At 46.1% G+C, this 17,817-nt stretch overlaps 2 protein-coding genes across 6 annotated transcripts in view; one reads left to right on the top strand and one right to left on the bottom strand.

Annotated features, from left to right (window-relative positions):
• Window positions 1-17,817, bottom strand: part of LOC307199270 (uncharacterized protein) — a 178,964-nt gene that overhangs the window by 156,660 nt on the left and 4,487 nt on the right. The gene's annotated exons all lie outside the window — the stretch shown is intronic.
• LOC307227184 (uncharacterized protein) lies at window positions 620-17,000 on the top strand. Its single transcript, XM_079996420.1, has 6 exons — window positions 620-711; window positions 9,216-9,721; window positions 9,922-10,003; window positions 10,257-10,336; window positions 12,166-12,292; window positions 12,384-17,000. The coding sequence occupies exons 2-6, from the start codon at window positions 9,308-9,310 to the stop codon at window positions 15,017-15,019; spliced, it is 3,339 nt and encodes a 1,112-aa protein (XP_079852546.1). The 5' UTR covers window positions 620-711; window positions 9,216-9,307; the 3' UTR covers window positions 15,020-17,000.

Genomic DNA, 17,817 nt, shown 5'->3' with positions numbered 1-17,817 from the left:
TCACCCTCATTAAAAGGTTCTTTAATTCCTCCTCACTTTCTGCCATCAAGGTTGTGTCATCTGCATATCTGAGGTTGTTGAAATTTCTTCCGGCAATCTTAATTCCGGGACTCTGCCTTGAATTGGTGGGACCCCCGGGTGGGATCCCCCCTACATCCACCCCCTTCAACCCCCCCTACATCCACCCCCTTCAACCCCCCCATCCTTCAACTCGCCACGCCCGCAGCCTTGCAGGGAAGGGCGATCCGTGAACGGGACTCAGCTGCACGTTCCTTGCCTGGTTTTGGCTACAGCCAAACAAAAGGCAAGGATGGGGATGAAAGGAGATGCAGCCCGGGGGGGCGGGGGACACGCTTCCCCTGCAAGCTTTTTCTGGCCAAGGGAGAGAGCAGCTCAGATCCCCCAAAATACAGCATCTGGGGGGGGGGCAGCAATGCGCGGGGGTCCTCCTGCGCTCCGGCTGTGGAGGAAGAAAACGCAGAGAGAGGGGGGGGGGATGAGCTTGGGGCGCTCGGCTTGCCAAGGGTTAAAGGGAACTGAGCCGCATTCCTAGAGAGGAGATGAAGAATGGGGGGGGGGGGGGACAGGTCTTCCAGAGCCAAAGCCCCTCCCCCTCCCCAGTCACTTCCTGCAAGGGGGGGGGCGGGCGGTGGATGTTTTGCGTGTCTCCTTTGCCAGCTTTGCTGCCTGGGTGGCTCCTGCTGCAATCGGGTGAGTCTCCTCTCTCTCTCCTCCCTTTGGGGGTCCCAGGGCTGCAGGGGGGCCGTGTCCAGATCATGCGTGCCCCCCAGGGTCCTGCACCCCCTCCTTGCTCCCTGCAAAGCCGGGGGGGGGGGCGGGTGGTTTGCAGGAGGGCTGCAATTACCTTCCTTTGTAACAATGGATGCTCTGCGCTTTGGGGAGAAAAGAATGGCAAGCAGAGAAACCGCATTTAGGTTTATGCAGCAGTCACTTTTGTTGATAGAGGTTGTGGCCGGACGGAAACATCCAGAAATAAGATATGGGCCAAAAATAAAAGACCTTTTTTCATTTTCCTGCGCAGGCGCTGCCTGGGCGGCCCCTTCTGAGATCTGGCGAGTCTCCCCTCTCTTCCCCGGAAAGGCCTTGGGGCTCTTTCATTGGTACATCACAAAAACAGCACAACAGGTTTGTGGAAATATCTACCACGTAATCTTCATTATTCGAGGCCAGACAGAGTCTGACTTCTTGCTTCGTGATTAGGTTTAAGCAAAAGCAGAAAAAGGGCAAACAGGACGGAGCAGAGTTAACAGACAACACTGAGCATCACATAACCAAACGCCTAGTCAGGACCCCTGGGGTTGTGCGTAGATGGTTGTGGTTGTTGTTGTTTAGTCGTGTCCGCCTCTTCGTGACCCCCTGGACCAGAGCACGCCAGGCCCTCCTGTCTTCCACTGCCTCCCGCAGTTTGGTCAGGCTCATGCTGGTCTCTTCAGGAACACTGTCCCACCATCTCGTCCTCCGTTGTCCCCTTCTCCTTCTGCCCTCCATCTTTCCCAACATCAGGGTCTTTTCCAGGGAGTCTTCTCTTCTCATGAGGTGGCCAAAGTCTTGGAGCCTCAGCTTCACGATCTGTCCTTCCAGTGAGCACTCAGGGCTGATTTCCTTCAGAATGGAGAGGTTTGGGTTTGTCATTGCTTTTCTAGGTTTGTCATTGCTTGTCTAGGTTTGTCATTGCTTGTCTAGGTTTGTCATTGCTTTTCTCCCAAGGAGCAGGCGTCTTTTAATTTCGTGGCTGCTGTCACCATCTGCAGTGATCATGGAGCCCCAGAAAGTAAAATCTCTCACTGCCTCCATTTCTTCCCCTTCTATTTGCCAGGAGGTGATGGGACCAGTGGCCATGATCTTCGTTTTTTTGATGTTGAGTTTCAGACCATATTTTGCGCTCTCCTCTTTCACCCTCATTAAAAGGTTCTTTAATTCCTCCTCACTTTCTGCCATCAAGGTTGTGTCATCTGCATATCTGAGGTTGTTGAAATTTCTTCCGGCAATCTTAATTCCGGGACTCTGCCTTGAATTGGTGGGACCCCCGGGTAGGATCCCCCCTACATCCACCCCCTTCAACCCCCCCATCCTTCAACTTGCCACGCCCGCAGCCTTGCAGGGAAGGGCGATCCGTAAACGGGACTCAGCTGCACGTTCCTTGCCTGGTTTTGGCTACAGCCAAACAAAAGGCAAGGATGGGGATGAAAGGAGATGCAGCCGGGGGGGGGGGGCACGCTTCCCCTGCAAATCGGGTGAGTCTCCTCTCTCTCTCCTCCCTTTGGGGGAGAAGGGGGTCCCAGGGGTGCAGGGGGGCCGTGTTCAGATCATGCATGCCCCCCAGGGTCCTGCACCCCCTCCTTGCTCCCTGCAGAGCGGGTGGTTTTGCAGGAGGGCTGCAACCCTGTTCTTCCTTCATAGCAAAGGCTTCTCACCGCTTTGTGGGGAAACAATGGCTTTCACCCACCCAGACTTGAGTTTGCTGCAATAGCAGAGGAGTCTCCTGGGGGGTCCAGAGCCCCGTCTAGTCCTGTTGAGTCTCAGTCAGTCAGGCTGGAGTCAGTCTTCGCCCCTCTTGGGGGAGGAGAAAGAGCAGGGAGGAGGGGCTGGCTGGGCCAGGGAGGGGTCAGGCCCTCCCTGCAGGAGTGGGGGGTCTCTTCCTGCTTGGGGGAGGCGGCGGGGTGAATCCAGAATGTGTCCTTTTATTGAAAATGCATCTCTGGTTATTTGTGGGGCTGAGGAATTCGTTCATTCCCCCCCCCCCAATATAGTCCTGCCCCCCACAAGGTCTGAGGGATGGTGGACCGGCCCCCTGCTGAAAAAGGTTGTTGACCCCGGTTTAGGCTTTATCCCCCCCCCCCCCCGTGTGGATCCATTGCTCCGTGTCCGCTTCTCTGGAGCAGCAGAAAACAACCTTTCTCCCTCCTCTATGTGACATCCTTTTATATATTTGAACATGGCTATCATATCACCCCTTAACCTCCTCTTCTCCAGGCTAAACATGCCCAGCTCCCTTAGCCGTTCCTCATAAGGCATCGTTTCCAGGCCTTTGACCATTTTGGTTGCCCTCCTCTGGACACGTTCCAGTTTGTCAGTGTCCTTCTTGAACTGTGGTGCCCAGAACTGGACACAGTACTCCAGGTGAGGTCTGACCAGAGCAGAATACAGTGGCACTATTACTTCCCTTGATCTAGATGCTATACTTCTATTGATGCAGCCCAGAATTGCATTGGCTTTTTTAGCTGCCGCGTCACACTGTTGGCTCATGTCAAGTTTGTGGTCAACCAAGACTCCTAGATCCTTTTCACATGTACTGCTCTCAAGCCAGGTGTCACCCATCTTGTATTTGTGCCTCTCATTTTTTTTTGCCCAAGTGCAATACTTTACATTTCTCCCTATTAAAATTCATCTTGTTTGTTTTGGCCCAGTTCTCTAATCTGTCAAGGTCGTTTTGAAGTGTGATCCTGTCCTCTGGGGTGTTAGCCACCCCTCCCAGTTTGGTGTCATCTGCAAATTTGATCAGGATGCCCTTGAGTCCATCATCCAAGTCATTGATAAAGATGTTGAATAAGACCGGGCCCAAGACAGAATCCTGTGGCACCCCACTAGTCACTCTTCTCCAGGGTGAAGAGGAACCATTGATGAGCACCCTTTGGGTTCGGTCAGTCAGCCAGTTACAAATCCACTGAGTGGTAGCATAGTCAAGACCGCATTTTACCAGCTTCTTTACAAGAATATCATGGGGCACCTTGTCAAATGCCTTGCTGAAATCAAGGTAGGCTACATCCACTGCGTTCCCTTCATCTACCAGGCTTGTAATTCTGTCAAAAAACGAGATCAGGTTCGTCTGACGTGACCTATTTTTCAGAAATCCATGCTGACTATTGGTGATCACAGCATTCCTTTCTAGGTGCTCACAGACTGTTTGCTTAATGATCTGCCCCAGAATCTTCCCTGGTATTGATGTCAGACTGACTGGGCGGTAATTATTTGGGTCCTCTCTTTCCCCCTTTTTGAAAATAGGGACAACATTTGCCCTCCTCCAGTCTGCCGGGACTTTGCCTGTTCTCCAGGAATTCTCAAAGATGACTGCCAGTGGTTCTGAGATCACATCTGCCAGTTCTTTTAATACTCTTGGATGCAGTTCATCTGGCCCTGGAGACTTGAATACATCTAAACTAGCCAAGTATTCTTGTACTATCTCCTTAGTTATTCTGGGCTGTGTTTCCTCTGCTGAATCATTTGCTCCAAATTCTTCAGGTCGGGCATTGTTTTCTTTATCGGAGAAGACTGAGGCAAAGAAGGCATTGAGGAGTTCAGCCCTTTCTGTGTCCCCTGTTTGCATTTCACCATCTTCTCCTCTGAGTGACCCCACTGTTTCTTTGTTCTTCCTTTTGCTACGAACATACCCATAAAAGCCTTTTTTGTTGCGTTTAACCTCTCTAGCAAGCCTGAGTTCATCAAGGACTGGGGGAAATTTGTGGAATATCTGGAATGTTTAAGTGAAGGACAGATGACGCTTAAGGGATTTAAAGAAGCACTGTAAAAAAGTAAGAAGTATTGTCTAAAGGGAATAGGAAAAAAGAGATAAATAATGTCAATATAAATTTGAGAAATGTGTAATTAAAATTATGACTATGGATGATTTACGGAACAGCTGAGGGAAGTCCAAAAGAGAAATAAGTTGTGAAAACGATGTGAAATTAATGTATTTTGTTTTGTTTTACTTATTGATGTTAATTAATAAAAATTATATTAAAAAAAACAAAAAACTCCCATCCATCATGAACTCCCTTTCCTTTTAGTATTACTGTCCATGGGATCTCACCCAGCACTTCCCTAAGTTTTATGAAGTTGGCTTTCTTAAAGTCAAGAAATTGAGTCCTAGTTTGCTTGGCTGCTCCTTTCTCCTGTATAGTAAACTTCAGAAGAGCATGATCACTCGCGCCTAGTGATCCTTCCACTTCTACCCCACTAACCAGGTCATCAACATTGGTTAGGACCAGATCTAAAATGGCTGTTCCTCTTGTTGCTTCTCCCACTTTCTTTTTTTTTATATATATATATATATTTATTAAGATTTTTAAATACAAATACAGAAATAATAAACAGTATAACATATATCATAACATAGTTTCATAACTTCTTTGGACTCCCTCGCGTCTCCCGCTCCCACTTACATCATTGTAAATTTTGCCAGCAATTTATCATCTTGTTTAGATTCTTGTATCCCATTCATTTGAATATAATCTAATAATTCTCCAAAAGGTTTATATTTTCCTCAGTCTCACTTATCGTCCTAATTCCGCCTAATTTGGTGGTGCTCAATTATTTATGATCTAGCATCCTCCTTAACATTCAACCAAATTACAGTATTTTTGTAAATAAATCTTAAATTTCTTCCAATCTTCTTCAGCTCTCTCCTCTCCCAGGTCTCGGATTCTGCCGGTCATCTCAGCCAATTCCATATAGTCTATCAGTTGCATCTGCCATTCTTCCAGTGTGGGTAGATCTTGGGTTTTCCAATGCTTAGCGATGAGTATCCTTGCTGCCGTTGTTGCATACAGGAAAAAAGTTCTGTCCTTCTTTATCACCCTCTGGCCGACAATACCCAGGAGGAAGGCCTCTGGTTTCTTGGGGAAAGTATACTTAAATACCTTTTTCAACTCATTATATATCATTTCCCAGAAGGCCTTCACTCTAGGGCACGTCCACCAGAGGTGAAAGAATGTTCCTTCATTTCCTTTACATTTCCAGCATTTGTTATCAGACAAATGGTATATTTTGGCAAGTTTAACTGGGGTCATGTACCATCTATATATCATTTTCATTACATTTTCCTTCAAAGCATTACATGCAGTGAAGTTCAACCCAGTGGTCCACAACCTTTCCCAGTCCTCAAACATAATGTTATACCCAATATCCTGTGCCCACTTTATCATAGCCGATTTAACCATTTCATCTTGTGTGTTCCATTTTAACAGGAAGTTATACATTCTTGAAAGTACCTTGGTCTTAGGTTCTAACAGTTCTGTTTCCAATTTCGATTTCTCCACCTGGAACCCTAACTTTTTGTCATTTTTAAAGACTTCTTTAATCTGAGCGTAGTGTAACCAGTCTTGCTTCTCCCACTTTCTGGACAACAAAGTTGTCTGCAAGGCCAGTGAGGAATCTGTTTGACCTTATGCTCTTGGCTGATTTTGACATCCAACAAATATCCGGGTAATTGAAGTCCCCCATTACTACTATCTCCCTTCCTTTTGCATGCTTGGCCATCTGTTCCAGGAAGGCCTCATCTATGTCCTCCGTTTGGCTTGGGGATCTATAGTAAACTCCCACAATGAGGTCATTGTTATTCTTCTCTCCATTAATTTTGACCCAAATGCTCTCACTTTGGCTTTGAGGTTCTAAATCTTGGATCTCTTCACAGGTATACACATCCCTGACATATAACGCCACTCCTCCTCCTTTCTTGTCTGGTCTGTTTCTCTGAAATAGATGGTATCCCTCCATTATTACATTCCAATCGTGGGACTTATCCCACCAGGTTTCAGTGATGCCTATTATGTCATATTTAGTTTGCTGTACCAAGAGCTCAAGCTCATCTTGTTTATTACCCATGCTTTGCGCATTAGTGTACAGACATTGAAGTCCATTAATCATTCCCCCGTGTCTCTTATTTAAGGATTTTTTCCTCGCACCACTAGGTCTGCATGCTGTTTGCTCCATTTAGTCTATGACATTTGGATTATCATCTTCATCAATTGATAGACTCCTACCTTCAGGAGCACTGTCTTCCTCCCCCACATTAGTCAGTTTAAAGCCCTCCTGATGAGGTTTCTGAGATCCTCTCAGGCCTTGTTATTCATTTGGGGGGGGTCTCCTTTTCCTAGGAGATCTCTCCCCTCCTGACTGGAAGGAGACCCTGGTTTAGTCCATTTTCCCACAGCTCCTCCCTCTCCTGCCTCAGACTCAGCCCTCCAGATTACTGTATTTTTCGCTCTATAAGACACACCGGACCACAAGACACACCTAGTTTTCGGAGGAGGAAAACAAGAAAAAAATTATTCTGAATCTCAGAAGCCAGAACAGCAAAAGGGATCGCTGCAGAGCAAAAGCAGCAATCCCTCTTGCTGTTCTGGCTTCTGGGATAGATGCACATCCTGCATTCGCTCCATAAGATGCACACACATTTCCCCTTACTTTTTAGGAGGGGAAAAGTGAATCTTATAGAGCAAAAAATACGGTAAATTCTGCCTCCATACTCTCCCCCGACCGTCCACTGGGTCTTCTTCCTCTCTAAGCTGTGAGACTCCTTCTTTTGGCTAGAGACATTCTCCCCAGATCAGAGTCAGTTCTCCTTCAGAAAAGAGCCTCTCCGAATAATAATAATAATAATAATAATAATAATAATAATAATACCCCTCTCCCCTCTCAGATCAGGCCCTGCCCACTCTCTCCCTCAGAAAGGGCTCCTCGGATTTTCCCTCCAAAAGGGCTGGCAGCCAATCAGAGAGAGAGAGGCTCCCGCCCTCTGCTGGAACCTCGGAGGCACTGCACCCCCACACTCTGCTCTGGCTCTGAGGGAAAATACCTCATGGGATGAAGCAAAAGGAGAAAACTAGGAAGAAGAAAGGATACAGATAAACTGACCGAGTCTTCTCTTGTCATTTGTATTTCACAATTAGTTTACAGGAATATCTGCAACATATGGTTCATTATTAGAGGTCAGCGCCTGAGATTGAGGCAAATGCTCAAAACTACAGATTCCAAACACCCCACACCCCCTTTCTAGAAGGTCTGTGTGTAACTTGAGGCTTTTCCCCCATGCTTGAGGCTTTATGTTATTATTATTTTTATTATTGTTTGTTGGTATTTTCACTACTATTACCACTGTTCCGGAGCAGATTGCAACCATTTTAAAATATGGGTGAGGATGCCCTCTTTTGGGCCACCCCCACCCAAGACTCTCAAGGGGGTGAAGCTACCAAGAGGCCCCCCCCTGCCAAATTTCACAGCCAAAAGGATCTGTAGGGAAGAAGGTGGTTCTTCACATATTTTGAGGGGGGCTAAGTGAACCCCTCCTGAAGGCAGCCCTGTTTAGGGCAGTTTTTAATGTTTAATGCTGTACTGTGTTTTTAATATTTGGTTGGGAGCCTCCCAGAGGGGCTGGGGAAACCCAGCCAGATGGGTGGGGTGTAAATAATAAATTCCTATTATTATATTATACTCCTGTGAGCACTTTGAATTGGACCTGAAAATGAAGGGACCACCAATGCAGCTGTTTTAAAACAGGAATTAAATGTGTTCTCAGGGGTTGTAATGGGAGGGATTCAATGAGATGGGGTAGACCCATGGATGCTCCTTGGAGAAAAAGGGAGGAAATAAATGCCCTTCATAAAGAAAGGGAGCCCAGCCAACAATCTGGAGCAGATTCTGAACCATCCTCAAGATGGTTCCACTTAGAGGGCATTGCGATGATCCTATCTGATCCACAGCAGAGAGTACCCTGGCCATGTCATCTCTGCTCCAAGGGGACAGGGCTGGGCAACCTGGCTGGAGCTGGAAAGGGGCACTTACAAATAGAGAATTTATTTACAATCATAGGAGGAATGTGAGCCCTTCTCACTTGTTTATAGTGCTATCCTTTGGCCCTCAGACCTAAGAAAAGGGGATTCCACCCCAGCAGTTTGTCTTGAGAACTTTGCACATTCCAAGTGGCTAGAAAATGAGACAGAAGCAGGAAGGAAATGGTCACTGAACTGTGGGAGGGAGGGAGGGAGAGCAGCTCTTGAGGATCCCAGGGTGGGTGGGTTGGTTGGTTGGTTGGCATCCATTTGCCTTTGGGGGTGAGGTCAAACTGTTGGAAGGTTGCAGCAGCTGCAGAGGCTCTAGCCTAGTGTCAAAATTACACTTGTACAAATGACTCACTTGTCAATCACAGTTCTGTCTTCTTTCGTTGACTGAAAACACTGAAAGGCAGGAGCAACTAGGCTGATTCATTTGACAGACCTTCCCAATGTTTCCTGCACATTTTGCATAGTAACGTCTAGTAGAGCTGGACGCCGGCTTCTCCTTTTCCTTTTTTGAAAAAGAAAGTTCAGAGTCTGGGCTGTGTTGCAGTCCAGCCCTGGTTCGTAATAGTATTCCAGGAATCTTTTTCTTTTCCTGGCTGTGTATCAGTTTCATAACAGAACAATGTATTTGCTTTGTAGGATTTGCAAAGGCCTCTACTTAGGAAAGACAGAACTTGGCAGTAGGACCAAGAGCTTTCTTCCGATCTCTTGGGGGATTCCAAGGAGCCCAGATGGATGAGTCAGAGTCCGCTGGCCCTGAAGCAGGAAGAGGCCATGCCACCCAAACTGGGAACAGCGGTGGAATCTGGGATAACTCTCTGCTGAAGATCCAGGGTGAGGAAAACACCTTCAGCTCAGAATTGCAGAGACAAAATTTCAGGCAGTTCTGCTACCAGGAGGCCAAAGGACCTCGAGAGGTTTGCAGCCGACTCCACCACCTTGACCGTCGGTGGCTGAAGCCAGAAAGGCACACGAAAGCTGAGATGCTGGACCTAGTGATCTTGGAGCAGTTCCTGGCTGTCCTTCCGCCAGAGATGGAGAGCTGGGTGAGGGAATGTGGAGCGGAGACCAGTTCCCAGGCGGTGCCCCTGGCCGAAGGATTCCTCCTGAGTCTGGCAGAGGAGAGGAAGCAGGCAGAGCAGCAGGTGAGAGAGACTGTCCTCTGGATATTCCCAAGGGGCTCTGAACATGAGAGAGAGTATCCCAAAATTCTCTCTTAATCCCCCAATCTTATTTGGAAACCCTCCAAGGAATGAGATCGGATACCCCTAAAGCTTTTGCCTCTCCCAGTCCTTTTCTAATGTTTCTCTCCATTCTCTGCTTCCAATCCTTTTTGCCCTTTCAGGGAAAGATTATCTTTGCAGAAACGGGCCTGGATTCCTCTGAGGCAGAGAAGACTCCATTGGAGACCAAAGAGAGGCCACTGGGTAAGGAGCAAGGAGGGTTTTTTTCCCATTTGGTCACACATTCTGTAGATTTTGCCACTAATCTGTGGGGAGGACACTAGGGGCCAAGAGCCCAAAGTGGGGACATGTATTTTTACCTAGCTAAGATACAAATGTCAAAATGCACTCAGTAGGTGAGACTTTTTTACAGGCCCCCCTTTAGTTAGAGATGCACTGCTTCACCTCTAAGAGAAGCATGTGAAAATGGCCTGGCACTTACCTTTGTCTCTCACAGGTGACAGAATGATGCTGGCAAGAGATGCTTATCCATCTTTGCATGAAGGCAGAGATGCAGCAGCCATGGAACCAGATCAGGTAGGGAGAATGAAGGATTGTGGGGCAAAGAGTCCCTAATGAATCTCTCTCCTCCTTCTCTTGGCTGTAAAGGCCATTGCAGGAGCCGTATGTTCTGAGAATGGTGAACAATCACCTCACGTTGACTAGCCTCCTGAATGTTGCTAATGCAGTGGTACCTCTGGTTACGTACTTAATTCGTTCTGGAGGTCCGTTCTTAACCTGAAACTGTTCTTAACCTGAAGCACCACTTTAGCTAATGGGGCCTCCTGCTGCCGCCGCGCCGCCGGAGCACGATTTCTGTTCTTATCCTGAAGCTAAGTTCTTAACCTGAAGCACTATTTCTGGGTAAGCGGAGTCTTTAACCTGAAGCGTATGTAATACGAGGTACCACTGTATTATTTATCAGTAGTTGCAGTTTTATTTACAGATTTAACATTTAATGCTAAAATAGGCTTCTAAATAGTTGACAAATCATAAAAACAGTGGCCAGAATTCACCTTTCCCCTCATTCCACTCCCCGTGACTCGCAGTACCCCCTGAAGTTGACTTTAATGCATTGTGAAGGTTCCCCCCACCTCCAGAACAGTAGATGGGGAGAGCAAAGAGAGGATCCTTCCATCTGGGAAACTGGAATCGATGAGCAGAGAGAATTACCGTATTTTTCGCTCTATAACACACACCTGACCATAACACGCACATAGTTTCTAGAGGAGGAAAACAAGAAAAAAAAATTCTGAAAGAAATAGTGGATGTATCATTTTTGTACTTCATGCTGTGGCCACAGACATGTAATTTGACGGTGAGTTTGGGGCAGCCCAATGCAAAAATCCTGAGAATCCATGTGGATCCATGCTTTGTAACCACGTTTTTGCACCATTGCAGCCCCAGGCAACAGTGGGTGCGTGGTTTTTTTGGTGCAGGCTGTAGCCATGGACATGCTATGTGATCTGATGGTGAATTTGGGGTGACCCAATGCAAAAATCCTGAGAATCCATGTGGATCCGTGCTTTGTGACCACGTTTTAAGTGGGGAGGAAAGGAAAAACAGAAGGGACAAGGAGCATGAGAGGGGTGTGCGGAGAAGCAGCTGGCTAACAATGCAGGAGAGGGGTATAACGGGAGGGAGGAGAGGAAGGCAAAAGTTCCCCCCTCCCAAGCCAGCCTCCCCCTCTCCTTCCCACCTGCATGTTTTCCAGCTGCCTGAGAGTCCCTAGAATGCTGGACGCAGCAGCAGCAGCACTGGAGCACGGAGAGGAGGAGGTGGTGGCTGTCGGCTGCGCTCCTAACCGACGGAACCTGAGCCGGGTGGGCTGGAGCCTGCGCGCAGTGTGACTAGGAAGGAATAAGAAGGAAGGATGCGATCCTTTCCTTTCCCCTCTGCTTGCCAGGAGGGCAGGGGATTTCCCTGCTCTTCGTTGCGTTTGAGCAAACACAGCAACCGAAAACAGAAGCGGGTGGGCAGTAAGACCCTGAAGCAGAATGCAGGAAAGCAGCAGCCTCGCTTCTGCAGCCTTCCCTCCTCCGCGCGATCAGATTTTTGCCTGATTTTTGCCTCTGCACTCGGGTCAGTCGGCTCCAGGGACCACACATTCGCTCAATAACACGCACAGACATTTCCCCTTACTTTGTAGGAGAAAAAATCACCATGTGGCATTCCATCCATTCCCCCAAAAGGTTAATACCAGTCATTAAAATACACACACAAAAACATGCATCCATAATAAAAATGTGCAGCAAAACAATTACATTAAAACAAAACAGCAATGAACAGGCAGAAAACAACAGAGCAATGTGTAGTAGATAATCTGTATGTTGTCTAAGAAGGGGACCTTTCCCTTTTTATTTTAGGGTCTGGTGTGCTTTGAAGATGTAGCTGTTCATTTCACAGATGAGGAATGGGAGTTGCTGGATCCTGACCAAAGAGCTCTGTATAAGGAAGTAATGGAGGAGAATCGTGGGATCATGGAGTCTCTTGGTAAGGCTGCCTTTTGGATTACAATATCTCTTTTGGAATTCTTTTTGAAATTCAGTCCCTGAGGCTGTGATCCGTTTCTTTTTTGTTGCAGATGGTGATGAATCAGAAAGGAAGAATGAGGGAGACCAAATCTACACAATGGAGAAGCGGTATCAATATTTGGAGCGTATAGAAGGCTTCAGAAGAATTCATACAGGGGAGAAACCCTATCAGTGCTTGGAATGTGGAAAGAGCTTCAGTCGGAAGGATCATCTCACTCTTCATCAAAGAATTCATACAGGGGAGAAACCATATCAGTGCTTGGAATGTGGAAAGAGCTTCATTCAGAAATCCTATCTCCGTTCCCATCAAAGAATTCACAGCGTGGAGAAACCCTATAAGTGCTTGGAATGTGGAAAGAGCTTCGCTTGGAAGGTCAATCTAACAGCCCATGAAAGAATTCATACAGGGGAGAAACCATATCAGTGCTTGGAATGTGGAAAGAGCTTCAGTTGGTACTACAATCTCAGTTCTCATCAAAGAACTCACGGCAAGGACAAATCGTATCAGTGCATGGAATGTGGAAAGAGCTTCAGTCGGAAGGATAATCTCAATCTTCATCAAAGAATTCATACAGGGGAGAAACCATATCAGTGCTTGGAATGTGGAAAGAGCTTCATTCGGAAATCCTATCTCCGTTCCCATAAAAGAACTCACAGCGTGGAGAAACCCTATAAGTGCTTGGAATGTGGAAAGAGCTTTGCCTATAAGGTCAGTCTAACAGCCCATGAAAGAATTCATACAGGGGAGAAACCATATCAGTGCTTGGAATGTGGAAAGAGCTTCATCCGGAAGATAAGTCTCACAGGCCATCAAAGAACTCACAGCAAGGAGAATCCCTATAAGTGCATGAAATGTGGAAAGAGCTTCAGTCAGAAACATCATTTCACTCTTCATCAAAGAATTCATACTGGAGAGAAACCATATCAGTGTTTGGAATGTGGAAGGAGCTTCACCCGGGAGGACAGTCTGACTTCCCATCAAAGAATTCATACAGGGGAGAAATTATATCAGTGCTTGGAATGTGGAAAGAGGTTCAGTCAGAGTGCCCATCTCACAACCCATCAAAGAATTCATACAGGGGAGAAACCATATCAGTGTTTGGAATGTGGAAAGAGCTTCATCCAGAAAAGAAGTCTCACAGGCCATCAAATAATTCATACAGGGGATAAACCATATCAGTGTTTGGAATGTGGAAAGAGCTTCATCCAGAAAAGAAGTCTCACATCCCATCAAACAACTCATACAGCGGAAAAGGCATTTCAGTGCTTGGAATGTGGAAAGAGCTTCATTCGGAAGGAAAGTCTGACTTCCCATCAAAGAATTCATACAGGGGAAAAACCGTATAAGTGCTTGCAATGTGGAAAAAGCTTCAGTCAGAAGAGCAGTCTCACTTCACATGAAAGAAGTCACAGCGAGAAGAAAGCATATCAGTGCATGGAATGTGGGAAGAGCTTTAGCCGGAAGGATTGTCTGGCTTCACATCAAAGAACTCATACAGGGGAGAAGCCCTTTGAGTGCTTGGAATGTGGGAAGAGCTTCATTCAAAGAGCAGGTCTTGTGTACCATCAAAGAATCCATACAGGGGAGAAGCTGTTTGAGTGCTTGGAATGTGGGAAGATCTTCACTCATAAAGCAGATCTCATGCGGCATCAAAGAATCCATACAGGGGAGAAGCCCTTTGAGTGCTTGGAATGTGGGAAGAGATTCAGTCAGAGAATTGGTCTCGTGTCACATCAAAGAATCCATACAGGGGAGAAACCCTTTGAGTGCTTGGAATGTGGGAAGAGCTTCACTCATAAAGCAGATCTCATGCGGCATCAAAGAATCCATACAGGGGAGAAGCCCTTTGAGTGCTTGGAATGTGGGAAGAGATTCAGTCAGAGAATTGGTCTCATGCGGCATCAAAAAATCCATACAGGGGAGAAGCCCTTTGAGTGCTTGGAATGTGGGAAGAGATTCAGTCAGAGAATTGGTCTCGTGTCCCATCAAAGAATCCATACAGGGGAGAAGCCGTTTGAGTGCTTGGAATGTGGGAAGAGATTCAGTCAGAGAATTGGTCTCATGCGGCATCAAAAAATCCATACAGGAGAGAAACCCTTTGAGTGCTTGGAATGTGGGAAGAGCTTCACTCATAAAGCATCTCTCATGCAGCATCAAAGAATCCATACAGGGGAGAAGCCCTTTGAGTGCTTGGAATGTGGGAAGAGCTTCACTCATAAAGCATCTCTCATGCAGCATCAAAGAATCCATACAGGGGAGAAGCCCTTTGAGTGCTTGGAATGTGGGAAGAGATTCAGTCAGAGAATTGGTCTCGTGTCCCATCAAAGAATCCATACAGGGGAGAAGCCATTTCAGTGTTTGGAATGTGGAAAGAGCTTCACCCAGAAGTTAAATCTCAGTTTCCATCAAAGAATTCATACAGGGGAGAAACCATTTCAGTGCTTGGAATGTGGAAAGAGCTTCAGTCGGTACTCGCATCTCAGTTCGCATCAAAGAACTCACAGCAAGGACAAACCATATCAGTGCATGGAATGTGGAAAGAGCTTCGCTTGGAAGGTCAATCTAACAGCCCATGAAAGACTTCATACAGGGGAGAAACCATATCAGTGCTTGGAATGTAAAAAAAGGTTCAGTCAGAGTGCCCAGCTCTCCGTCCATCGAAGAATTCACACAGGGGACAAATGATACCAGTGCTCAGAATGTGGAAAGAGCATCATTCGAAGCGCAATATTTTTCCCCACCCAAGGGCAAAGCCTCGTAAGGCTACAGAACAATGGCAAGAGTAGCTAATGAACTATGCAGAGTTGGCAAAGCTAACAGATAAACTGTCGGGGGAAAAGACAATAGTGACTTTGAAAAAGAATGGGAACCTTTTACATCATATCTGCAGAAACAACAAAAAGAGTCATTGGCAGGATTTAAATAAACATTTGCAATTTTCTTTTCAAAAAATAGGAAACTTAATATGACAATATAGAAGTAAATATAAACAGCAGAATGTAATATAAGATGTAATAAACCAGTGATGGAAGTTGAGGGAAGTCCGCAGGGAAAGGGAAAATTGAAATCTGAATGTAATGTAATGATTATAGGTAAAGGTAAAGGTACCACTGCCCGTACGGGCCAGTCTTGACAGACTCTAGGGTTGTGCGCTCATTTCACTCTAGAGGCCGGGAGCCAGTGCTGTCCGCAGACACTTCTGGGTCACGTGGCAAGCGTGACAAGCTGCATCTGGCGAGCCAGCGCAGCACACGGAACGCCGTTTACTTTCCCGCTAGTAAATGGTCCCTATTTATCTACTTGCACCCGAGGGTGCTTTCGAACTGCTAGGTTGGCAGGCGCTGGGACCAAGCGACGGGAGCGCACCCCGCTGCAGGGATTCGAACCGCCGACCTTTCAATCGGCAAGTCCTAGGCGCTGCGGCTTTAACCCACAGCGCCACCCGCGTCCCCATAATGATTATAGACATTGTTAAAAAAAAAAAATCTATAATAAAAAATGATTTAAAAAAAAAGAATTCATACAGCGGAGAAGCCATATAAGAGCTTCAGTTGGAAGAGAAGTCTCACTTCACATGAAAGAACTCACAGGGAGGAGACACCATATAAGTGCTTGGAATGTGGGAAGAGCTTTGCCTGGAAGACAAGTCTCACAGCCCATGGAAGAATTCCCACAGGGGACAAAGCATAACGGTGCTCAGAATGTGGACGGAGCTTCGGTCAGAGAGCCCAACTCACTTCCCATCAAAGGATGCCTATCAGGAGAGGCATAGAAACAGAGAATTGTAGAGTTGGAAGGGACTACCAGGGCCAGGGCAGTGCTGGAGTGTCTGCTGAAGCATGCCTGACAGTCGTTCAACCTCTGGTGATGAACCTGCAAGGAAGGAGAGGTCACCATCAGAATTTTCTTCCTGATGTGTAGCCATTTGGATCCTACCCTCTGGAGCAGCAGAAAACAAGCTTGCTCCATCTTCCATGTGACCCTTGATCATCTTGGTCACCCTCCTCTGCGCATGTTCTAGCTTGTCAATATCCTTCTTAAATTGTGGTGCCCAAAACTGGACACAGAACTCTGGTGGAGTCTAACCAACTTGGAATAAAGCATGACTATTTCTTCCCTCAATCCAGACACTACACTTTGGTTGTTGCAGCCTAGAATAGCATCAGCTTTTTTTGCTGCTGCTGCATTGCATTGCTGCAGAGGAGAAGGGAGAGTGGAAGAATGAAAAGCCTTTGAGTGGTACATGGGTGTTCTATCCAAGGGAAACTGACCACCGCACCAGCCGGAGAACTTCCTTAGTGCTCAGGTCCCCAGCTGTCAGGAAGGGAAGGCAGGATCAGCACCAAGGAGAGGATCGGAGGAGTGTGCTTCAAGGCTATAGCTAGGAAGCCAGCAGCAGAGGGAGAACATACATGTTGTCTTGTGTGAAAACAACTCAAGTAAAAGCCTCACTATTTTGGAATCTCAACTCTCATGGATAGTAATGGGGTTACCAATTCTCCTACTCGGGCTCAAGCAACTAAGTTTATGGAGGATTTTCTCCAAGAGCTTTGGACACTTTGGGAAGGACTCTAGCAAATTCATCAGGTAATAGCCAGTCAAGTGTGTCCAGACCGGCTTTATAAAAGCGAGACAAACTGCAGATAATATTAGATTAGTGGTGGATTTGGTAGATCAAAATAAAGATAAAGACCAGTTTGTAATTATATCACTAGATGCTGAAAAGGCTTTTGACAAAAACTGTAAACAGTACATGGAAGTAGCTTTACTTAGATTTGAATTTCCTTTGGATATCTTAAAAGGGATTAAAGTAATCTATGAAGCACCTACGTCAAGAGTCAAAGATAATCTCTCTGCCACCTTTCTTCAGGCCTGAGGGACCAAACAAGGATGTCCTAGCTCGCCATCGCTTTTCAGTATCTGCTTAGAACGCTTGGCTTTCACCATGAGACAACACTGAGGTTCACAGAGTAGTTCACAATACATTTGAATATAAACTAGTTTTATTGTTTATTTCAAATGATAGATGCTTTTGGTAAAACATCAGGTTATTCTATTCTATTATTCTGTTAATTGGTCCAATCGGAAATGATGCCAGTAGGCCAAAATCTGATTGCACATTCCTTCAAGGAATATCAATTCCAGATTTGTTCCAAATCTCTACACTATCTAGGCAGCTTAATATCTAGGCAGCTTAATACCAAGAGATAAAAAAAATAAGTCACACTTAATATAAATAAAATAATAAAAGAGATTTCTTCATATATTGGTATACAGATGTCATTGAACCTTACACTTTGGAGAAGGTGGAATGCTCTCCAAATGAATATAATTCCCAGATTAATTTATATTTTGAGAGGACTTGCAGTTTCTATATCTCATGTTTTCAAATGATAAACTCCCTGTTTAGGAAATGCCTGTATAGTTATCTACTTTATACTTATCTACTTTATACATATCTACAGCCATGTATTAAATACTGG

The sequence above is a fragment of the Podarcis cretensis genome (genome assembly GCF_951804945.1).
Source record: "Podarcis cretensis genome assembly, chromosome: 12".
NCBI classification, from domain to species: domain Eukaryota; kingdom Metazoa; phylum Chordata; class Lepidosauria; order Squamata; family Lacertidae; genus Podarcis; species Podarcis cretensis.
This window is presented reverse-complemented; position numbering and strand designations above follow the sequence as displayed.